Source organism: Stigmatopora nigra, chromosome 12 (genome assembly GCF_051989575.1).
Source record: "Stigmatopora nigra isolate UIUO_SnigA chromosome 12, RoL_Snig_1.1, whole genome shotgun sequence".
Taxonomy (NCBI): domain Eukaryota; kingdom Metazoa; phylum Chordata; class Actinopteri; order Syngnathiformes; family Syngnathidae; genus Stigmatopora; species Stigmatopora nigra.
In genome coordinates, this window is record NC_135519.1 from 6,381,318 (window position 1) to 6,406,663 (window position 25,346).

General features: G+C 44.5%; 2 protein-coding genes across 2 annotated transcripts; both read left to right on the forward strand.

Annotated features, from left to right (window-relative positions):
* The first annotated feature begins 360 nt into the window (after positions 1–360).
* tet1 (tet methylcytosine dioxygenase 1) lies at positions 361–19,451 on the forward strand. Its single transcript, XM_077729842.1, has 12 exons — positions 361–762; positions 1,842–3,759; positions 12,359–14,267; positions 14,386–14,476; positions 15,776–15,869; positions 15,953–16,161; positions 16,410–16,560; positions 16,738–16,827; positions 16,915–17,052; positions 17,127–17,303; positions 17,386–17,491; positions 18,098–19,451. Exons 2-12 carry the CDS (start codon positions 1,966–1,968, stop codon positions 18,811–18,813), a joined length of 5,475 nt encoding a protein of 1,824 aa, XP_077585968.1. The 5' UTR covers positions 361–762; positions 1,842–1,965; the 3' UTR covers positions 18,814–19,451.
* A 1,806-nt stretch (positions 19,452–21,257) lies between these two features.
* eif4e1c (eukaryotic translation initiation factor 4E family member 1c) lies at positions 21,258–24,990 on the forward strand. Its single transcript, XM_077730344.1, has 7 exons — positions 21,258–21,417; positions 22,361–22,443; positions 23,167–23,262; positions 23,483–23,546; positions 23,622–23,735; positions 23,807–23,946; positions 24,357–24,990. The coding sequence occupies exons 1-7, from the start codon at positions 21,295–21,297 to the stop codon at positions 24,469–24,471; spliced, it is 735 nt and encodes a 244-aa protein (XP_077586470.1). The 5' UTR covers positions 21,258–21,294; the 3' UTR covers positions 24,472–24,990.
* The last annotated feature ends 356 nt before the right edge of the window (positions 24,991–25,346 follow it).

Genomic DNA, 25,346 nt, shown 5'->3' on the forward strand with positions numbered 1-25,346 from the left:
TTTGCTTTCCTTTTCTCAGATTTATCAAATTTCTGGCATTGTGCCTTAACTCGTTCCAAAAATTATAATGCACTAAACAAAACTACTCTCATAAAAGCCCATTGAAATTTGCTCATTAGTTGTCATTCATTGCAATTTCTTAAACTTCCTCTCATTCTCCCTTCCCGAATTGGACATATATCCCCCTCAATTGCACTAAACACTCATCTTTGACATGCAGTTGGAATGAAACGGACGTCTATCGATGTCAATGGCAGGCAATGAGCCGCGTCCTTCTCATTGGACAGATGACTCCGATCCGAGCCCCACTGACAGCTCTCATCCGTGTCTGGTTTTCACGCCTCCCCTTTAGCCCGGAGACGAAGCTCTCTACCGGGGTTGAGCCCGAAGAAGGTCGGCGTCTGGCAGGAGGGATCCCGCGGAGGAGCGAGCGAGCGAGCGTGCGTGCGAGTGAGGCTGCCCTGGCCGCGGATGTGACACGAAAGGACGTTTTGACATTTTGACGTTTGGACGACGACGATCTCCCAGCCAAGGTAGCCGCCGTCCTCAACACAACACCCCGCCCCGACCCGCAACCACCCCCTCACCCGCCTGCCCGCCCGCCTGTCATGAGCGCGTCGGTGGCGGAGCCCAGCAGCCGAGTGCCTCGCCATCAGCATCGGCGGGCTAAATTTGCCGACGAGGGGAAACGCATACAAGGTCTCGCTGTCTCCGCGGAGTATTATTAGCTCTTCACACGGCGCAACTGACTCCCTCTCTCTGGTATGTCAAGCATTTTTTTCTTTCTCTCTTTCAAAAAAACACGCGTCGGTAAAAGCCACACGGGCGACGGATCGTGTAGAAAGTGGCGTTTGTCTTCTTCTTTCCACCTCCACCCTTGCACGCTGATTAGGCGCAGTAGGCAAGGCTGATCAAGTGCAAAAATCAATCAATAAATACTATAACATTAAATAGGATTAAAAAGGGACGACGGGGGAGGCGATCGCGTGCTTGTAATAAGCATATTCGACGAGAGGATCTGGCTTAGAGCCCGACTCGGCAGCGTGTTTGCCCTTTAAACTGCTCACGTCAAGGAGGAAGCGCTCGTGTTTGGGTTGAACACAACTTATGCTTATGAATTCCATATTTTTGCTCGACGATTTAGACGCTACAATTGTCCTGGGACGTAAGTCAGGCGTGGCCAAATTTAGATGATGCAGATTTTCTAGCCTACTGTAAACACAAAAAAAAAAGGATATATATTTGCTGGAGTTTGCATGCTTGTGTGGGTTTTCTCCATGTGCTCCGATTTCCTTCTACATCCCAAAACATGCTGGGTAGACTGGTTGAACACTCTAAATTGCCCCTGTGTGATTGGTTGTCCGTCACCGATTCAGGGTGTCCCCCGGTGTAGATGTCTGGGGTAGGCTCCAACACCCCCCGCGAACCTTGTGAGGATAAGTGGTTCAGGAAATGAATGATTTTAGTTGTATTATAGTTGTATCTTTTGACACCAGTTTGCTACCAAGAAATGCTGAAATTGAGGAAACGCCACATTTTTTTTATTTAAAAAATAGTAAACTAATTACTAGTATGGCTTTGTCAGACACTGTAATTGAATTCACTGCCATGGATCCCACTTCAAATGGATTGGACTTCTACTTGCGGTAAACTAACTAGGGTGCATCTTTCCAGAGGAATAAGACATTTTAATGTTTAACTTATTGTTTTCTGCTTTAAAGGGATTGGACATATACTAGGGATAAATGCAATTGGACATCTATGGCGTATTGGTATTGGTGCAATAGTAATTAGTATATGTTGCAAACCACCTTGATTGCCTGTTTATTTTGTCCTCATAGGTCATGCGCCACAACCTTCTACGCCCTCCAAAAACACACTAGAGGTTGATTTTAGACATAATTTACACGCAAATCTGGCTCCCATGCTGGCTGTAAAAAAACCCGCCCTTTCATACCCTCAGCCATGCCTGCCACCACCAAATCTGCAAGGAGACGAACCCCCGCTCAGAGAAAGAACAGCCCAAAAGTCGCCGGCGCCAAACGCCAAACCAGCAATTCCAATAAGGGCAGGGGGCGAGCGAAGGACCGCCTCCAGAAAGTCGCAAGTGCCCCCGCCAAGTCGACCGGAAGGGGTCGGGGACGTCCCCCGTGTCAAGGCACCGTGTCCCCAAGTGTAGTTGACCACCCCCTTATCGTAAAGGGATCGCCTCGACTTCGAGGATTGTGCAAGGTGTCTGACCACTCTGGCCAATTAGATGACACGCTATGTCAGAGAAAGTCCCCCCGCAGGGCGCAAGTGTCAGCTCGTTCTTGCTTGCCACCAAAACCCTGCAAGGGGGGCAAAAAGACCAGGGGCGGAGCAAATATTCGGGACCGGGCATCAAAGACCGACAACGCCGATGCAAATACCGATGAGGACCTCGAAAAGTCAGATCCCGAAGAACTTCTGCCCGTTTCGCTTAAGACAGATTTTCAAGGGCCTGCTCACGTTAAAGGTGCTAAAGAGGGCAGCCCCCTCAAAGCGGACTCCCCCCCGGGTATCGACACCCTGGAAGATTGCGTGCCACGAGACAACCAGACTAGCATCATCGGTAAGGTTGTTCCCGAGGCTCCTGGAAGAACGGAAGAACTGCAACCGGACCTCAGTGACAACACTGGTCTGGACAGCCCTCGCCAAGAGGCTTCTACTCCTCCCGTTTTGCATGAACTGCTGTTATCATCTCTGACAGGACAAAAACTCAGTCCCGTTAAAGATGATGCCGACGCTGTCTCGGAAGAGACCGGAATCGACGTCGATAGAAATACGGAGATGGTATCAGAGGAATCACCCAAGAGATTGGACGAAGTCGAGAAAGCGAGGGAGGAATCGACTCAGGGCGAGGGACAACCAAAACAGAACAATCACACCGAGTCCAGCCCAGTCGGTATCACGGTTCTCTCGCAACCTCCAGATACGCCTCAGTCCTTTGAGCAACTTCCAGTACAGTTGCTTGACAAGGTGCTAACTGTCCCAAACACAGCTACCTCAAATTCCATCAAATCCCCTGAAACCTCAGCGTCGCCCCGACCAGAGGTTGCCAGGCGGGACGGGACAAATGTTCAAACTGTCATTCATGGTGCTACACATTCAGTTTCCAGATCCTCTGCTGTACCAGAGCCCTTCACGTTGCAACCTACCAAGCCAGTAGCGCGAAGTACCCCCGTTATTATTTGTAGTGATTCTATCCTGAAAGATAGGTCCTACTGGGAACAACAAAAACTTCCTGACAACCCTCCTCTTACTACTCCGCAAGCCAAAGATAGGAAGTCATCTCCAGAACCATCGGTTCGCCAAAGCCAGGTCACGAGTGAAGATAGAGGTGCGGCGGTCCCGGCTCCGGAGCTCGACCTGCCGCCAAAGACCTCCACGCCGTCCCTGGACGGCAGCTCGGCCTTCTCCTGCAGCTCCGAGAGCACTCGCTCATCTTTCTCCCTGGAAACAGAATCCGAGACGGGCTATGGCGAAACCTCTGCCGCGTTGCTAGCCTGGGGATGCGAGGGAGGTCTCCGCCCGCCCTCGTGGAAGCAAGAGCAGCGCAAAGAGCGGCGAAAGCGGAGCAGGTGCGGGAGGTGCGAACCGTGCCTGAGGACCGTCAGCTGTGGACGCTGCAGCTGCTGCCTCAACCGCAATACCGGCCACCAGATTTGCAAGCTGAGGAAGTGCGTGGAGCTGAAGAGAAGAAGACCATCATCCAAGGCCCTGCTCTCTGCCGTCAAGGTTAGTTTTGTTTTTCCATCTTTGCCCAAAAACTCCAAGAATTTTCGAAGTCTCCGTGCTATCCTGCCAATACTAGCAAGGGTAGCGGATAGCGAGTCATAACTGAACATTTTGGTGGTGAACTGAGATTCTATAGACGGAATGCAGCCTTCCTGGGACATTTCTGAGTCGGGGGAGGGGCGTGGAGAATAGACATCCCATGTGAATGCATGTGTGACTAAAGTGAGTATGCGGGGATGGTGCCTTCTTTGTTTTCGCCAGCGGCAGCCGCTCACCACGTGGTTGGTGTAATGCGCCTGTTATGCGGGTGGCAGTGTGTGCTTGAGAACCGGGAAGGCTACCGGCCAATGATGTTTCTGGAACGGGGATGCACGTTGGATGGGGGGTAGTCTGGTGGTTAGCGTCTCGACTTCAGTTCTGAGGTTTAGATCTCAGTGGTTATTTGTACGAGCTCTGCGATTGGCCGGTGATGTGTCCGGGGTGTGTTTTAAGCCTTTGTAGAGCGACCCTTTAAGAATCAACATTGGTTAGTTTGCTCCTCCCAGTCACAATGGATTGGCCGGCGGCTAGCTTCGTCAATGGCTCTGAAGGATGAGCATTTGCAGTTTGAATGAATTGGGCGTTTATTGTTGTGCCTGGCGGACAATGAGATAAATCCTTGAACAAAAATCCACTGTAGTGTGTGACTGATGGGCATAACCCAAGATTTTCTAATACAAATTCAAAGCATCACCACATTATGCCATCCTACTGTTTTAACTTTGTTCTAAAACCCCTACATTTTCAATGAAAATGTTATAATCCTTAACCAAGTATTGCAAAAATCAGATTTTTTTTGCAACCTCTATAATCTTTGACCTCATTACTTCCCTTGCATATCACAAACACATCCAGGAATAATAACCCCTTTCTTCGTTCTTGAGTTATATTGAACATAAACACAAGGCCCTCGTTAGTGTTAGTCATGTCAAGACTAACTGACCTTTTCTCATCGATGTTTCTCGTAATCGTTGTTTCCAAAGGCCTAAATGTAATTTGTCCACACACAGGACAGCGTTTGAACCCTAATGTTGCTTTGTGATCATGGCTTATAACAGAGCAGCTGTTTCTAAGGCGGCTAATGGCTCCAAACAACATTATTCGCTATTTTGTTGGGGGTTAGGCTTGGGATAACTCTCCCTACCTCGGGGCCTAGTCGCCATTGTGCGGAAGCTTAATCGTGACACACGCCGATTAGTAGCAATGTCCTCATTCATTTTTATGCGTTGTTGGAGTCATGCCGCGCACCATGTGCGTCGCTCTACAGTCTCCATGCGGCTGGGGGGAGGGAGAAACTGAGAGCCGGGGTCCGTGTGGCTCTGTGGCCCTCCCCGTCCCCGTCCCAGGCCCAGGCAGATTAGGAGGGACTGTTATATAACACCTGCAGAATCACTCAGTGGAGACCTTTGTGCGCCGTTGCAGAGCATGGGAGGCCACCACGCAGAGGCCAGAGTATTAGAAGGAGCGTCACAAAATGTGGGTCAATGTGTGGCTGCCTGGGATTTGTTTATGTACAAGGGCTGCCACGAGGAATCCACTAACTCACTATTCCTTAGAGTAGGGGAGTCAGACTCGGGTTGGTTTGCAGACCCTTTTAGATATAATATTTCAATTCTTTTTTTATATATAAATGGATTAAAAGAACTGGATTAAATGCTCTGAATTTTCAGTTTTTTATAGAATGTTTTTTTGATATATTTTTTGATTTTCCCCAAAAAATGTCTGAACTATAAAATACAGAAAAAATAGATTTAAAAAGGGAAAATCAGGAAATTTAATACACATCTATATCTATCATTTTAATTTGATCCTAAAACAGAAAGTCAGCACTCATGATTGACTTTCCCTGGCCGCACAAAATGATGCGGTGAGCCAGATTTGGCCCCCGGGCCACCTCTTTGATACCCGTGGCTCAGATCCTTTTCAAATCCTCTTTTTCGACTAACTCACTCTGCCTTGGAGGCATTCAAATCCTCTCTTTTTCTCTCTCAAATAACACCGTCCTTAATAAACCGTTCCATTCACTCCAATTGATTTTTTTACGCAGTCCCAGATATGACATGATATGAATGAAAAACGGGCTAATAATTGGTGAGAATGAGTTAGTACATTGTCAGAACGAGTTAGTACTCGGTAAGAACGAGTTAGTACTTGGTGAGAAGAAATCAGTATTTGGTGTGAAAGAAGTTTGTTTATTCATCCGCCACCTTTGGATTGAACGTCTTGCATCGTCAATGGCAGCCAATGAGTTAAATGAGTCCCTGAAGGCGGGTTTAGCATGTGGCGCTCATGTATGTGTGTGTGTGCGTGCCTGGAAGGTCGGCATTGCTTCTCTTGACTGCCTAATATAAGACCAGGCCACGAGGGAGCCCTCAAGCGAGCCTGAGTGAAACCAGACGTGATTTAAAAAGGGAAACCTCCACCACAATTCTGCTCTTACACAATCCCCGGCAAGCCTTAGTGGACTTTCAGCCCCCTTTCAATCTGTTTTTTCTTATTATTTTGATGATTTTTTTGACACAGTACAAAAAAAAAAACACACAAAACATAGTTGCGGGAAAACAGGAAAAGCTAGAGACAAGCCACTACACGAAGAGCTCTACTTGGCCTCTGCCCTTTTTCACAATCCCGTGGAAGACGTTTGTCAGGAAGGGTGTGTGAGCTTCATCAGCAAAAGACTGGCCCCTCCAGTAAATAGCCACATGTGCTATTGCTACATAAGCTGTTGCCATGTAAGCCACTGTGAATGAAAATAAAGATTACTACGTTACAGATGAGTAAAAGTCACGGCAGGTCGTTAAAATAGAGGATCTGGTTGGCTATATATATTATTCCTGTTTATTTATGCAGTCACAGCTGAGGCCTCGAATATTTTGTTTGTTTTTACATCCAAAAAATCGATATTAGTAATAATTCCGCATAATGCATCATAACACACGTGTTTCCAAGTCAATACAACAAAATGAAAACGTAAAAAAATTTCCTTTTATTGCACAGGTGCAGTTCCGATGAGCAGAACTGTTTCGAGCTCCCCCTTAAAGAGCATCCCATAAATAAAAGCCAGTACAATTTCAAGATTTTAGACAGGTTTAGTGGAAAAATAGCTTTCAGGCCCCTCCCCCTTGATTGTCTCCAAAATGGGAGCCTCCTTTAATGTAAAGCAAGAGTAATGTGTTTCCGAGCAGACGCTTCCCCCCGCTCGGTGGTCTTGAGCGCCGACGGTTGCCACGGCGACCTCATTGTCTGCCGCCCACCTTTGACCCGCCTGCCTACTCTCACGGAGGGTTCTCAGGGTCATAATGAGGCTTAGTCGGAGATAACCAGTAGGCACGGTTAAGACTATAAACTCGGTAACCTGTACCCAGGTAACTAGGCTAGACTGAGATGGCCATTTTTGTTTTGTTTTTTTTGCTACTCATCAATAGGCGTCCAATCCATTTGAGGTGGGAGGGTTGGCAGCAAATGAAGGAAGGTTAATACAATACTAATGAATACATTTCAAATATACCTCATTTTATTTTGAACTCTCTCTTTAAATAAGTGACAAACTCATTAAACACTTATTTTATTAATTTAGTCAATATGTTTATTTTTATAGAATGGATTATATCTTATCTTTCTCTCTATATATATTTATAACATTATCTTTACTTAGCATTCTTTTATAAAATTTAAATATAAGTAGGGTTAGTCATGTATGTTATTATTAAGCAGCGTAAAATAATTTTATAAATTATATTTATATATTATTGTTTTCTTTCATATGTAAGTGTAAATAATGAATTGTTTTAGTTGAGTATAATTTAAAAACCTAAATTAAAAGTTGGCAGATTTTAAAATATTAGTTTCATCTTGTATTGTATCAATTATATTTTTTTTATTATGCAGTCGTAGTATTATATTATTCTGCGTCACGTGAACTTGTATTGCCGCTTTCAATCCATGTGCGCATACGTGCTGTGCTGACTCACCATAACACAAACTCCAAAAGCCGTTTTTGTCTCGACGCCAGCAGCCACGAGGCCCCTCGAGGGGGGCGGAGCAGAAAGACGAGAGGTGGGCTCGTTTGCTCTCCTGCACGCTTTGCCCTGCTTTCCTTTCCTTTCCTTTGCTCTCCTTCGCTCTGCGCATGGGCCTTTCTGTCTGTTTGTGGGTCAATGCGTACGTTTGTGTAAACTGAACTCGTGCTCACCTTTGCACGTCCTTCGCCTAAGGCTGATTTACATTCACTTCCATTTTTGGCCAAAGGAATGACAAACACTCCAACTGTTCACAAATTTAGCTTTAGTTCAAAAAACTAACATACTAGCGGTCCTTTGGGTCACTTCTCATAGATTTTTAATCATTTCCTATTCTTTTTGCGGCATTTTCAGGTCACATTTTATATAAATTGTTAAATTTCTCCACGTCAAAAAAAAAAGGACGTCTGCCACCGTCAATGGCACTGAAAGATTAGCTTTCTAAGCTTGTTAAATGGCAGACAATGAGTTAATTTTGGCTCACTCAATAGTTATGGGTCACTTCTTGTTGACTTTGGTTGACTTCCTGCCTATTTTGTGGGTTTTTCTAGTTGGCATCCTGTTGACTTTTGGCCAGTTTCTATTGCATTTAAACAAAAAATACCAAATAAAAGCCTGTGTTTGCAAAGTATCTCCGCTACTATGATTGATGGTCGATGGTTGATAATTGTCGTTCGTCATGGTTTGGCAGGAATATAAACTTGTTGTTTGTCTTGGTTTGAAGTTTGTTATGTTTCTGCCATTGTCCAACCAGTTCAACAAGCTATGACAGTTCCTATCATTGCCATCTGTAACTGACACTAAACAGCACTCGCATTTTATTTGCACCAAACACTTCACAAATACACTCAAGTGGCTTCATTTGGCAGAGTTTGACCTTTGTGAGGATAAAAAATATAGAAAATGATAAATAGGTAAAAAATACCAACTATTAAATGGTTAAAAATGTAAAAATAGTTTTCACCATTTCATAGTTTCTAAAAAATCATTAATAGATTAAATGTTTAAAAATGTTATTACATTCTAACCATTTGATAGTTAGTATTTAATAGTTTCTAAAAAAAATACATAACTAGGTCAAAAAATACCAACTATTAAATGGTTAAAAAGGTTTTTACATTTTTAACAATTTAATAGTTGGTATTTTTGGACCTATTTGTTTTTTGTTTTTGAATTTAATTCACTCATTTTCTACATTGCTTATCCTCACAAAGGTCAAACTCTGCCCATGAAGCCAATTTCTGAAGTGTTTTGGTGCAGTTTAGTGTCAGTTACTTCATGCTCATCCACAACCAAATGTGCAACTGCGTCACCGATCATAAACAGGACAAAAAATAGGACTTAATGTCGGAGGTCACATGTCTTGAGTCAGGGGAACTTTTTTTTCCAGGGAGGGGAGTTCGCGTCACAGTCATGTGATAGATGGCCAGGAATGTTCACTGCAGGGTGACTTCATATCAAACCTTTCTAACTAATTTGACCTCTGACCAGTCATTGATTAGTTCTGTCATTTATCCGCAAAATTGAGCTGAAAATGGATGGCTACCACTCAACATTTACATTTCAGGGCCATTGACTGGACATATATGGCCATCAATGGCAGCTAAAGGGTTTCATGTCCAGGAAAAAGCTTAACATTTTACATTTGTGGCATTTTATTTTATTTTTTGTTGTTGCAGATCTTGGGATTTCATCATTTTGTTAATCACAGGTGTCTAAGTGGCGGCCCGGGGGCCATTTCTAGCCCGCCACATCTTTATGTGCGGTCTGAGAAAGTAAATCATGAGTGCCGACTTTCTGTTTTAGGATCAAATTAAAATGAAGAGTATAGATGTATATTAAATTTCCTGATTTCCCCCTTTTAAATCAATAATTGTAACTTTTTAATACATTTTTTCTGTTTTTAGTTCAAAAATCTTTTTGCAAAATCTAAAAATATATAGACAGAAAGCTAAACTAAACATTGTTTTGTCTATAAAAAAACAGAATATTCAGGGCTTTTAATCCATTTCTTTTAATCCATTTATAAAAATAAAACAAATCTAAATATTATATCTAAAATAGTCTGGCCCACATGACACCCTTGCACTATATAGTCAAATGTAAAGTGACTTTCCAAAACAACATTTTGGGGTTATTTAAAATGTTTTTGAATTTGGGGTTAACACCACTCAAGGGTTTTGTCATTTTTTTGTCAATTGTGGCCTTTTGTCGTTGTCTTGGCAACGTATTTGGGCCTAAACCTACCATTTGTTTGGCTACCAAGAAAGTGAAAAGTGGACTCCACGGCCACAACGGCCAACGCGTTCACCTCCCCACACGTTTGAGTCATTCCATATGGTGCCTCGGGGGTTAATCTCCGTGGCGCTGGCAGCCAGATCCAGCGTCCGCGCGCCGTCCATTCCACAGCTTGCCTCCGATCCCCGCGCGTAGTACTGGAGTAAAAAGCCCACATAGGGGATCCTTTGTTTAGGAGAGCCTCTGCATGGAAGATAATTTACAAACCGTGACGCTCCTCACGCTATTGGCTGATGAGCGGGCCGTCTGGCTCCCACGCGTGTGCGTTTCGACATGGGCGCGTAACCCTCAGCTGCGCCGCCGAGGGCCCACAAGTCACTACACTTTGCCCCCCGCGCTCGGCCGCCGTAGTCTTTGGGGGGCCGAGCAAGATGGCCACCGTACCTTTGAGTGCGTGGGGTCACGGGGGGCACCCTGCTCAAAGCACGGGGGTTTCCTAGCAAAAAAAAACACTCAGAAAAAGAGCCTAGTGTGACTTAGTGACCGTAGTAGAGCCGTAATGGCGTGGAGCTCATCCCTAGGATTTAGCTGATCGGAGGGCTTAATTTGCAAGCTGGTTTTTATTCGGGTGGAGGATCTTGTCGTTCGCAGGTGGGTTTGAAAGACCTCCTTTCAATGGTGCTTTGTCCTGGGGAAATTCTGCTCCCAGCGATATTACCCGTCACTGGAGAGGCGCACTTGTGCACCTGCTGTTTTTTTACCCGCGTAATTTGGAGTTATTTTTTTTAAACACGTTCCGTCGGCTTGTTTTTATTCGCACACTCGACTCTCACGTGCGGCAAGACACTTTCAGGCCTAGGAGGGGAGACGCGGTCTCTGGAGCGTGGCTAAAATGGGCTCTCAGACGCCGCCATGGGTGTTCGCTTGCAGGAAGAAGCACTCCAAACCTCCCTGGAGACGCGTCGTCCGATTACGGGGAGCTTTGTTAGGATTGCCGTTGCTAGGGGTGGCCTTCGAGCACGCGCCGAACAGATTTCAGTCCCAATGTTTTGAGTGTTTTGTCGGGTCCCGGACAGGCTTGGGCGTGCAGAGTTTTCGGAGGGACCCTGACGAGAGACGTTGTTTTTCTGTGGGGAAAACCGAGGGGTTATAAAGGCAACACAACACAAACGGGTGGTGCGTGAGTTAATCAGTTAATGGAAATCAATATGTTTGCAAACATGTCGTTTTCATTTATTCGGGTCAAAATAAGGCGAAAAGGGGCACTACAGTAAGTATTCTTTAATGTAAATCCTTGTGTCCTGCTTTTACCTCGAGGAATAATAGTTTGTGCTTCCATTTTTTTCTTTTTTCTCCACTTCACTGAGCTCTTCCTCTATTTAAACCAGGACCTATTGTTGTCCGCTTCAGGATGTCTCTGAGCGTTTGATGCTGACCAAACAGGGACTCCGTTTTGGGCTTATTGTTTAAGCCAGGGTCAACTCGACAGTGCAGAACAGTCACCGCCAAAAAGGATTTTTACTTGATTTATCATCTATTATTTTCAAGATTAGCCAACAAAACGTGCAATATATAAATCTCTGTTTTTAAAAAAAAAAAAATTTATGTCAATCTGAATAGACGTCCAATCCGTTTGCATCAGAGTTAATGCAACATTCAACATTTTTATTAACATAATATTGTTTGTTTTTTGCAAGTTCATAAAGTACAGCAGACATTAGCATATTTACTGTTTGGCTGAAAATATTCCTTTATGCATTTTATCCAATATCAAAATAGTTGCTCTATAATATATCCAAAAACAATACTGTTATTGCACGGCTACATCTGGTTGTGTCTGGTTAGTTTCCTGAAGGAGGTCTGCTGATGATTCTTGTTGAGTCTGCTGGACGCTGATAGAGTTAAATAGGCGCTTCTTCCATGCAAAGAAAAACAGACACTTGATAAAAGACCTGACCTCCGTTGATAAACACTTTTGCGTATTAATGTGCTTTATAACATTGTGGAACTTTTGTCTGCTCACTAAGTTGACTAAAGTACAGATGGAAAGCAAAATAGAAGTTAAACTCAGATATATATACGAACACAACGCAAACATCCACTCGTGTTGGCCGCCCCGGTGTACGCGTAGTGATGCAATCCTACTCCTCGCTCTGCTCTTTCAAAGTAGAATCGTGACTGGTTTTCTCTTCAGCCTTGAACATGAGTGAGTTTTTTGTTATTGGATTCCTTGATGGAGGTGTGTCGCCTTGAGTCACGCATGGCTCCGCAAAGTGTTGACTCACCGTTTTCTTCTGTCACAGGTGCTTCCGGAAAGCTTGTCGTTCAATGGCAAGGTGGAGGCGCAGGCGGACGATACCCACACGGCGGCAGAGGAGGACGAGGAGGAAGGCCACACGCCTGGTACAAAAACTCTGGGCGAGTTAGCTCGCCGCAACCCGAACCTCGGCGTCTGGCCGCCACTCGGGCTGCAGCTGAGTAACGTTGCACTTCACCGACATGCACGCGACGCTGCGAATGTCCACAATGGTTCCCCCGATCCTTCTACTAAAGGTGCTAACGTGACATCCGGGAATCACGCCGATCTGAAGCCTTCGTATCGCGGAGCTGTCATGGCCTCCGAGCCTCACCGGAGCGTCATCGCCGCCGTCCCTCTTCGGAACGGACCCCAGACTAATCCACGTGACGCTCGGGGTCCCCCCAAGAGGATCAAACTAGAAGAAGACGAAGAGCCCAGAGCCCCACACGATGTCTGCCAAGACCCATTGTCCACCCTGGCCGCGGTCGTGTGTCTCTCGGTCACAGAGCGGCGAGGGCTGGAGGAGAAACTCCTGAGCTCGCGTCCTTCCGGTTGCATCAAAACAGAGCCAGCGGATTTGCACTCCATCAAGAAGGAGTCCGAGGAGGCGAGGAACGATGCCGGGGGTCCACAGACGATCAAAAGTGAACCGCCCTCCAATGATCTGTTACCCAGCGTTCAGACTTTGGCGGAGAAGAGGAATCTTAGTTTCGACCAGGCCATCGCCATCGAGGCCTTAACTCAACTGGCAGCTTTACCTCAACAGTTCATTAAAAGCGAACGCGAGTGGGAAGCTCCCGTTTCGGCCAACGAAGCCAAACGAACGCCAGCCATTCGCTACAATAAAGTCTCGGTCATCAGCTCGCCTGCTCATCAGACGTCGGTCATTCACCCTCCCGTGGCCAGACAGGGCAACGTCATCCAGCGTTGCCAAGGCGCCAGGACGACAGGCGGTGACGGGACCCCCGACAGGAAGACTTACTTTGGCTCTCGCCTCATCAAGTCAGAATACGACAACTCCGATCTGGCTATCGACCGCCAGCGTCTCTTTTGGGAGAACCGGGAGAAACCGAAAACGACCAGGAACCGAGACGAAGAGGAGGTAGCCGCCCAATTGGCCGATCTGGCCTTCATCATCCAATCTCGGCAGAGGCAGCAGCCACAGGGCGATCACGTGAAGGGCACTCCCGTGTCGGCTATCAAATACAACCACTGCTCACCGTTATCGCTGGCTCAGAAAAAGACCCCCGTAAAAAAAGCTAAAACCACTCCTTCCAAGTCCAGGAAGAAAATAAACGAGGACGGAAACAACCGCGGGACCCCACCATCCAAACGAATGTCCAACGGAGACGCTTCCCACCGAAGCAGGGGCAAGAAAACACCCCTCCCCGCGAAATCGGCCCTGTCGCATCGGAGAAACCTATTCCTCCCGCGGGCTCAGATCGACCTAAAGCGATACGTCGCCGAAGCCCAGGAGGAAGCCAGGCAACTGCTTCAACACAAGACCCCCATCTCAGAAAGCCAATTCCTGTCGTACCTCCACAATCCACTCCACCAGCACAATCCCGCTTCGGGACCGGGGCGGGAAAGGTGTCCACTAACTCAGGTAGCGCAACCCCGTCGGGGGCCGCAACACGGTGCCGATCTCGGTCCGGTTCTGCCATGCAACGGCCTTTCCGGCGCCAGGGAGTCCCCGCCTCTGAGCCAGCGGAGCTATTACAAGCTGGAGCAATCGGGGCCGGTGACCGTCTTGTCTACGTCTGCTGATTTCGATGGGGGCCACTCGGCGGAGTCCACGCCATCCAAGCAGGGCTTCCTGGATTCGCCCATGGCTTATCTGGACACCCCCACCAAGAATCTGCTCAACACGCCTTCCAAAAAGATTTCGGAGCTTCCTTGCTGTCAATGCGTGGGTAAGTCAATACCGCCGGAATACAGGACACATTTAGTACTGTTGTCTAGGTAAAAAGAAATTGTGTTTTGAGTTTTATCATGTTTGGCATTTCTAACGCATTTCTTCTTCACCCACAGACCAAATCATTGAAAAGGAAGAAGGTCCCTACTACACTCACCTTGGAGCCGGACAAAGTGTTGCTGCAGTAAGGGAACTGATGGAGAACAGGTAATGTACCTCAGTTTGCTTATCAGTAGAGCTGTTAAAAAAGTTCATGCAGTAAGTGAGACCCGGAGGTGTTTGGGAGGAATAGGCGGATACATTTGCGGGTAAAAGTTGTTCAAAATCTGGTGGTTGTTGTTTTTGTTATTATTTCCTTATTATTCTTATCCTTATAATTATGATTTGATCATATTTAACTGATTTGTGGCCGTTGACAGTTCTAGTAAATGCCCCATGCATTTTGACTGGCAGTAAGTGTGTGTCCTATAATGGGTTAAAACTAAAAGAATTAACATACAAGGTACAAGAGCAGTGGCTATAGAAGCAACTGCAAAACATTGTTTCAACAGTTTTCTATCCGGTCTTACGACAACTCGTGCAAATCCTTCTCCTACTATTGCGGTAGTTGTTATTATTTAGACTGCACCGTGTGGGCGGGTTCACCGGGTAGCAGACATGCTGAGCGTGTCAAACACAGGCTCGGTGGAATGCGGTGGGGTCGCCCAAGGAGCCTGCCATTAAAAGGAAGCGCGCTCAGCATGTGCGCCTTCCTCACACACACACACACACACACAAGTGGCATGTTGAGACAGGAAAAGAGTGACATAACAGACATGAGAGATAACTGCAGCGTTCACTGGGTTATGGGTGTAATGATTCGTCTGGGTTAAACCATATTTATGGTTGCCCTTATGGGACCGTTATACTACATTAATGTAAAGGTTAGAGCTTCTCTTTTTATACACATATGCATTTTATGCATATACATATATATATACACATATACACGTATACTACACATGTGCACATATACACATGCATTTTATGCATATACATACATATATACACATATACACGTATACTATACGTGCACATATACACATGCATTTCATGCATATACATACATATATACACATATACACGTATACTACACGTGCACATATACACATGCATTTCATGCATATACATTCATATATACACATACACGTATACTACACATAAATACACATATACACGTATACTACACATGTACACATATACACATACACATATGCATTTTTTGCCTATACATATATACACATATACACGTATACTACACACATACACATATACACAGATACACATATACACGTAAACACATATACACATATACACATATACACAAATACACACATGATACACACATAATACACCTGTACACATATACACATGTACACATATACACATGTACACATACACGTATACACTTATATACTACTCATAAATGTTGACCATACTCAATTTTGATGTGTTTGCGTGTTACAGATATGGCGCCAAGGGGAATGCAGTACGCTTGGAAGTGGTTGTATACACTGGAAAAGAAGGAAAGAGCTCCCAGGGGTGCCCTATCGCCAAATGGGTACGTAACAACCACATGCGGATGCAGGCATTTCTATACGTCAGGTCATAACGGATGGACGCGTATATCCGACTGCGTGACAGGTTGTCCGACGTGGCAGCGAGGAGGAGAAGCTGCTGTGTTTAGTGCGGCAGCGACCGGGACACTACTGTGACAGCGCCGTGCTGGTCATCCTCATCTTGGCGTGGGAGGGAATCCCCCGAGCGGTGGCCGACCATCTTTACCGGGAGCTCACCGACACGCTCTTCAAATACGGCTCGCCCACCTGCCGCCGCTGCGCCCTCAATGAAGAGTAAGTCAGCCCGGTAATCTTTTATAGCAAAGGTGTCAAAGTGGTTGAGTTCGACACCCTTGCTCAATAGGATGCTCATTTAACTCAAGGGATGCCATTAACGACATTAGAAATCCAATCTATTGTTGAATAATGTACACAGAATGGACCGGACACCTGCAGTCGTCAATCAAATATAAATATTCATAGCCAGGTCTCCATGTGCGGGTTATTCCCACTAGTTATTTTGTGCTGATTGCCCTCCACAGTCGTACCTGCGCCTGTCAAGGTTTACACCCGGATACCTGCGGAGCCTCCTTCTCCTTCGGCTGCTCCTGGAGCATGTACTTCAACGGCTGCAAGTTTGCCCGCAGCAAAGTGCCACGCAAATTCCGCCTCCTTGGTGACTACCCGGAGCAGGTAAGGCCACCATTGATAACCGGGATTTTCAGATCCAGATTTTCAATATTATCCTGATACAACCCCTGGCAAAAATGTGGAAATTCCTAGCCTCGGAAGATCGGTTTTCTGCAATTTGTAAAGCAATGGTTGTCAAACAACTGAAGGTTTCGAATCTGATATTTTTGTTGCATTTAGGAGGAGAAGGTAGAGAAAAACCTCCAAAGTCTTGCCACTGACCTTGCACCACTGTACAAGTGCCTCGCTCCTGAAGCCTTCCAGAACCAAGTACGGTCCACTTTTCTTCCAAAATGTTTCCTCAAAAATACATTTTTGCTTCCTCTAAAAACCAAACATCTTCTGTCTCTGCTCCAGGTGGAACAAGAGGAGAAAGGTGGCGGTTGCAGGCTGGGGTGGCGGCCCGGACGTCCCTTTTCCGGAGTCACGGCTTGCGTGGACTTCTGTGCGCACGCTCACAAAGACAACCACAACATGAACAACGGCAGCACTGTGGTAAGCGAGCGCTCAGCAACCCCGTGGCAATCCAGACAACATACACGTACGTACTTACTGGCTTCTTTTTCCAGGTTTGCACTTTAACAAAAGAAGATAACCGTGCAGTCCGTAACATACCAGAAGACGAGCAGCTCCACGTTCTTCCTCTTTACAAGATCTCGGACAGGGATGAGTTTGGTCGTATTGAAGGCCAGTGGGCCAAGGTTCAAACCGGTGCCCTCCAGGTTTTGTCATCCTTCCCCAGAGAGGTAAGCAGTCTGTGACCATGACGGAAAAAATGCGCTTAAACACCAATTTTGACATGTTTGGCATTTGTCTGTGTTGGGCAAGGTGCGTCTGCTGGCTGAGCCAGTGAAATCAGCTCGCAAGATAAGGCAGGAGGCTCGTTTGAAAGCTCAAGCTGCCAAAGTCAAGCGGGAGACCCCCACCAAGGGTGGTAGGTTCAAGGCATTTCTTACCTTTGAGTGCAATTATGTGGAAAGCATGAAAACTATGGCCAAAAACATCATAGAAATTAGACAATGTCATCTGTAGAAGAGCAATATAAACAAGCGCCCTCTAGTGTTACGCTACAGTACAGACCTGTTTTAACATTCATTCATCATCCGTAACGTTTGCACATCCTCGCAAGGGTTGCAGGGGGTGGATGGAGCCTATCCCAGCGAAAGAATGGTCGCCAGTCAGCCGTAGGGCATGTGGAGAGACAGACCACCATTTGCACTCGCAGTCATACCGTCACTGAATGGGAATCGATCCCACGCCTCAGGCTAGTCGACCACTAAACCATTACGATGATTGTATTTCTTTAGAAATGTTTTCTTAGTTGTAAAATGGCAGTTTTATGGCTAGTATTTTCTACTGAGGAAAATAAATCAAACCAACACTTGCCAATGGTGGTGCTAGACGGCCAATCCAATTTGCCTGGGAGGGTTGACGCCGATCATGGTTTTTCAATGCTAACTATCCCAACTTAAATATTGCTTTAAAGTCCTTGGCTGTCAACCATAATTGAAATTATTTTTTATTTTTGCATTTCAAATAGAGCAACCTGGCTTTCCCAACAAAGTTTCACCCGGCCCCCCCAGCGCCGAGCGTTGCCAGACCGGCCCTTACAGTCAAAGCACCAGCAACTACCACCAGCCGAGGGCGCCCGACTCATTCCCATCAAACGGCTACCCCAGCGGCTACTCCGGGGCTATCAAACGTGAGCCGGGCGGGGCGCACTCCTTCCCCCCTCGCCATCCCCCCGAGGGCCTGTACAGTAGGCTGAACGGACCGGGCGTCTCGGAAGAGGATGTCAAGCAGCAAGAGGAGGTGTGGTCGGACAGCGAGCACAACTTCTTGGACCGTGACATCGGTGGCGTGGCGGTGGCGCCCTCGCACGGCTCCGTCCTCATCGAGTGTGCCCGGCGCGAGCTGCACGCCACCACGCCCATCCTCAAACCCGACCGCCGGCACCCCACGCGCATCTCCCTGGTCTTCTACCAGCACAAGTCCCTCAACGAGCCGGGCCACGGGATGGCCGCGTGGGACGCCAAGATGGCCAGGAGGGAGCGTGAGAGGGAGGAGGAGGACGAGGAGGAGAGGTTGAAGTTGGAGGGTGGCAGCGGCGGAGGAATAGCCACCCAGGAGGAGGCACGCGGGGAGGCCGTCCGGGTCCCCACGCGGCAAACGTGGACGTTACCGAGGGATGGCGTGGTCACCGTGTCGCCTTACGCCCTCACTCAGGTGACGGGTCCTTACAACAGCTGGACTTAGGCAACACAAATACACACACATATACACACACTGTGCTTATTTATGCCTTACCTCAATCAACTTGAGACTCTTGGGTTTTTTCCACCTTTTTTAAATCAAGCTCTTCTGATCTAAGGTTTTTGAGTATTTATTCAATATTCTGGAAGGTCTGTGTACTGGTACACCATGTATTTTTACTTGTATGATTACTTTGGCATGTTTATTGATAGTAGACATTTTTCAACACAGTAATTTTGAGGTCTATTAACAAACAATAGAAGAAGAATTTAAGACTAACAAACACACTTGAAAAATGAATTGTAACAAGCCAAAGTGAATCACAATAATAACATGTAGTGGTCTTACTAGCATGCTAAAGTTTTCCTACTAGAGTTCTAGTACACTAACCGAAAGAAAATCGAATGCTCATTGAACTTAATGCATTGGCTGCCATTTGCGGCAATAGAAGTCCAATGATTTGGAATGGATTGGACGTCTATTGCCGTCAATGATTTCATGGAAAGCTGTTTGAGCAGATTCATTATGCGTTTATCATCACTTCAACTTCAACTCGCTTAGAACTCTTTTTTCAACTGTGAGTTTTATTTTTGTTGTAAACACGATGGTGCTTTGAAGCAAAAAAATATTTTTAAAGTTGCTTTTTTTAAAATACTTTATATATACATTACATTATGTATACACATACGGTAAGAACAAAAAAAACTTGTTTATTTATTTCTGATGCTTTCTATTTAATTCCTGGTGTTAAGCCTGTTTACTGCAAGAGCTTGGAGAATTGGAACGGACATGGCGGCTTTGACTTGTGGATTTTTGAGCAGAACTTTTGTTCTGGTGGAACTCATAAGTCAAAGCATCCATATCCATGCTGTATCTGGCTTATATTTTTCGACACGTGATCTCATGTAGCAAAACAGCTTTCCGTGCCTGCTTTCCTGCTTTTTGTTGTCTGTGAAAGAAACAATTTAAAGCATGGAAGGTTGGTAAGAAGCACTTTTTTCATTTTTCTCAATTGAAAAATGTGCCCAAATTTTCAGCCTCGTTAAATATGCACAGATAGGGACACTTAGCATTTGGAGAAATTAGGATTTACAGCAAAGTGCTTATCATGAGTGGCACTTATTTCATGTATGTGGGAATCATAGGATTTTGGAAGGTTTTTTTTTTCTTACGTTTAATGGTGCTTGTTAAAACCTCAATTTGACCTTTTTGACAACATACTTTGCCTATTTGTACTGTATTTGCATACTTTTTTAAACATCCCAAATTCCACCAATTTAAGTACTTTAAAAAAATGTGACTGGGTAAATGCTCAAATTCAGCTCAATTATGTGAATGTACCCTTAATTTAATCATTTATTGTAAAATGAAAAAAAAAACACTGTAGTCATGGCAACATCATTAATTGAAGCAGATTCATATTTCATATACACCATTTAAAGAATGTAAATTTTAAAATCAGACACTTTTTTAGGACTCTTGGTGCTAATGAGAAAAGTTAGTTCACTGACTCAACCTGGTTTTATGCTCAATGGGTATGGTGCTCTTTTTATGATTAGAAAACTGTAACAGAGTTCTAAATCAAAAGTTTTGGTGCTGTTGCAACCCACCTTTAATAATGATTTATATTTATATAGTTAAATGCAATTCATTGTTTATTGTCTTCCACAAAACAATTTTTAAAAAATGGAATGAGTTATGGGAATTAATTTACCGGAAACGCCACAGCAAACCTGTTTTCTTGTGTAAGTCCACATTACAAAACTACATAGGAAGTGGTTTTTTTTGTTTTAATTTTTATGTTTTTTGTATTTTTTTTATAAACCAAAAGCGATCACCAGCATTGAAAAACCTGGGGAGAAAATAACTTTTTACCAGTTGAAATGTTGTGTAAATATGTATGTGAACTCTATTGTTTTTACTGTTTTGTGTGTAGAAAATGGATTCTTTTGCTTACTTGGCAACTAAATTACTGTTATGTGGCGAAAAAAAAAGATTATATCCATTTTAGACTTGAGAAGAGACTAAATTTTGCATTTCTTTAATGGATGTCTGATCTCTTTGGGGATTGTGAAATAAAGTCATATTTATATTCTGGACTCTTATCATTATATTCTGTTTGTCACAGTTATATACTAACATTTGACTCACTGTTTTGGAATTTAGGCTTTTGGTGTGTGAGGATGAGTCACTTATTTTGATGCAGCTTGACTCTGAAATTATGCGATTCATCATTTTCTTAATAAGGAGTAATAATTTCAATGCAACAGAAATTCATGCAAACACTTAATACGACAAGACAGGTGAGTGATTTATTACATGTATTTAATGTAGTGCTTGTCAACCATATTTGACAGCCATGTTTGGGCAGTATTAAGTTTCCAAAACACTAGCTAGGGACCGCTATCACATATTAAACGCCAAACCTGGCTACATTATTCACTTAATAAATGCCATGGGTGACCTTTCTAAAATAACAATTCAATGGTCAACTATGTTTGGATAGTATCGGCTTCCGTAAGCAAGAGGCAACGGTGTGACGCAGCGAGGCTGAGCGAGCTTAACGGGCAGATCATTCCTACTGTCAAGATGGCGACATCGGAACCGGTAAGTAGAACAAGCCCTAACTCGGAAAAATCTATGCTCTCCTCTTTCCCAAGCTATCACATCCTCTCGTCGTTTGACTTCTTTATTATTTAATATCACACGCTCCTGTGATAACGTGTTTTCAAAGAAATAATTTTGCTGATGCCTTTTTTTGACATGGGTAGCTGGTCGCCTTTAGCATCCAGTATGAGGCTCACTTTGTCGGCAGGGAGGCTTGGCTGCCTCATTCAAACTCCACTCAGTGACTGCACGTAACAAACAAAAAATAAGGCTTAAAACGCGTTCTCGCAATGGACGATCATGTTTCTTGACAAGTTTCATGAGATTTCTTTCAACGCCTTAAAGCATCCTTAATTAAATGTGTAACACGTGTGTGATTATGTGCTTGCAGCTAGCCGGTTGCTAAAGGGTACCATTGTTGACTTAAATCGTAATTAATTCACTGGCTGCCATTCGTGGCTACCAAAGTTGCTTTGAAAATGAGTCGTTTTTACTTTGACCACGCACGAACTTTGTCAAAAATACTACGTACGACACTGTAACTAAGGAAACCGGTCAACATCATTCCTAATCTTATGTAGGCGTTTACGTTTTTCTTGAATGAAAACATTGGCTGCTATTGATGTTGATGGACATCCAATCCATTGTCACTGATAGCGCTCACCATTGGACGTCTGGCGACGTCAATTGTTTCGTCAAAATTCATCCCATCATTGTGCCCATTTTATGACGTGACAACCCAGATCAATTTGTTTGCATTTTCACAATTTGTAAAAAGGGTGGAACAGAAAATGTGACCTTTCTTTTGTGAAAGCAAAGCCTCCCTCATATTGTTGATAATCCACCTAAACCTTGAGTGCACCCTAATCAATCATCTGCTGAGATTCCCGATAGACACAAATGGGTGGTTGTTAACAGATTTTTCCTTTTTGTCTCATTCCAGAAAGCCCCCGAAACTGAAGAGCCTCAACCTGAGAGCCAAGTCGTCAACCAAGAACAGTACATCAAGCACCCCTTGCAAAACCAGTAAGCGCGAACATGTTCAATGTTTAGTTAAAGAAGAATTTTCACAGAAAGAACAGGCAGTAAGTTATCGTGTTTCAGTGCCGTTGATGGAGATAGCCATGATTATTATTGGAAAACTAATAAATAATTTTCGCCATTAATACCTTTCCAGATATCCGTATCTGCATACATTCCTCTTAGCATATTACTACATCTTAGTAAAACAATTTCCCCGTGATATATCCAAAATTTCAACATTTCTTTATCCTTCTCAAAAGCTACAAAAACAAAATAAAGCACAAGTGCCTACGGGAAACATGGCACGGCCCTTTATAAAAAGAGCGGAAAAATCTAGAATCTTCCCTCGTTTGACGGTCACGCCGGTGCCCTGAACACTAACCCGAGTTGTAAACAAACAGCCCACAGTGTTTAGGACTCTTGTGGCTCGGCGGTGCTGGTGCATGGACCAAAGGGGGGGTCACCGAGTTCATCCGATGGCCTCACTTTACCCCCGCTCGCCCCAAACAAATGAAAGAATCACCTCAGTAGCCAGAAACAAAGGTTGCATTCGTTCTGCGCTTTTGACTCGTTCCTGGCATTTCAGGCGCCACTATTTATTGCCCTTATCGGCTAATGATGTTTTTTTTCCGACGACGCTCCCGGAAGCTAATTCTAGCGAATGCGTCATTTGCCACAGTGGCGTCAAAGCTGACTGTTTGTTGTTATTGTTTCCCAACTTCTCAGATGGGCTCTGTGGTATTTCAAAAATGACAAGAACAAATTCTGGATGGAGAACTTGCGTCTCATTTCCAAATTTGACACAGTAGAAGACTTCTGGGCGTGAGTATTTACATTTTTTTTTCCCTGCCTGTTTCTTTTTTTGTGGGGCTTCTGGGTTCAAATCCAGGTTGGTCCACCTGTGTGGAGTTTGCATGTTCCTGAGTGGGTTTTCTCTGGGTACTTGGGTTTCCTCCCACATTATAAAGACATGCATGGTTGGCTTATTGGACACTCTGATTTAACTACATTTGTAGTTAAAATAAATGTGTGCTTCTTTCAGGTTATACAACCACATACAGCAGCCCAGCAAGCTCCTTGTTGGTTGTGACTATTGCCTGTTCAAGGTATGGCGGTGGTCCGACTTCCTTCAATGCGTTTTGCCCTCGGGACAGGCGCGCTGATGAGATGATGCGTTTCAGGACGACATCAAGCCCATGTGGGAAGACACCCGCAACAAACTGGGGGGGCGGTGGCTGATGACCCTCAACAGAGTGCAGCGGCACAATGACCTCGATCGCTACTGGATGGAAACGGTGAGCTTGTATGAGAAGGGCCGCTTGCATTTAGCATGTACGTGAGGGTGTTTTTCTTTTCTCCGTGGCAGCTCCTGTGCTTGGTGGGCGAGTCTTTTGACGACGCCAGCGACGACGTGTGCGGCGCCGTGGTCAATGTCAGGCACAAAGCCGACAAAATTTCCATTTGGACCAGCAACTGCCAAAACAAGGACAACATCATGACGATAGGGTGAGTGTGTGTGCCCTGCATAATGGTATTCAATAGTTCAGTGATTCAACACAAATATGATTTATGACTAGACAGTAGTTGTTGCTGGAATTTTACGAATATTGAACAACACGGACAAGATAACACAAGGGGGCGATAAAGTTGCACTTTATGGCAGTCAATGAGTTAACATCCTTAATTTGCCATGATGCATTAGCCTGTTATAAAGAAAAGGCATTTTTTTCCATTTTAATATGATCAATTTTAATTTTTAGTGTGAATTTGGCACTTTATGGTTGTCAATTTCACGCAATAACACCAGTTATAATATAATATTTGAGTGTGAAAGGCTCTTTTGTTGACACAAAAACAAGTGACCACCAGATGGCGTCGTTAACCTTAACTTGTTGTTTGTCGTTTGGTGCCATTAGGCAAACTTACAAGAACCTTCTGAGCATCCCCAATAAAGCCATGCTGGGCTACCAGTCGCACGAAGACACGTCCAGCAAGAGTGGCTCCACGACCAAGAACATGTATTCCATTTGAAAGGTCAACATTTTAGATTTTAACAAGAGTTACAAACCCACATCATTATCTTCATGTTAACATTTTGGAGTCAACTACTGTAGTGTTGTTTCCTTTCACCCAGAAGATAAACAAACATTTCAGCGCATCACAGTTTGCAAGAATTAAGAAAAGGTATGGAAGGGGAGGCAGTCATGGGCAGTTTTATTCTCACCACTTGGTGACATTCCATTGCAGAGAATCGACAATATCTCCAAAAAGTTGATTGAGTAGGTGAACTGTGGCTACGATCCCCTGTGGTTTGCATTTTTTTATGGCCACTTGTTGTTTCAGCCATGCTGGAATTGTGGTTTATTGCTTGTAGTATTTTTTTATTTTATTTTTTGTTCTTTGTTTCCTATTTTGATCTCTTTACATTTATTTATAATGTATATGCCTTGCAGTTGAGAATGAACGTGTTTTTTTGTTTTGTTTGGAAGGTTGAAAATGTGGACTACTGCATTCTAGATGACATTTTTTACAGTAAAGATACTGACACAACCCTTTGTCTTTGTGTATTTTGCATTTTTATGTAATGTGAGACGTGTGGATTTTCATACAAACCATTACAATTTAATAATTGACGGGGATTGGAAGCAGAGATGAAGGAAAACATCAGTGTCTTTCATTGCCTTGCAATAAACAATTGAGAAAATTTGATTAAATCAAGATACCTGACGACACATTTCAGGTAACTTGGTGTAATATTTGAGAAACGATACTTTAGCACTTGGATATCATGTTTAGTGTAAATGTGGCCCTGATATTGCTCATTTGAAGTATCTCTAGTTTTACTCCATCCCCATCCACTTTACGGCAGCCTCACAACAAGCATGGGTTGCTAGGCAACCACTCAT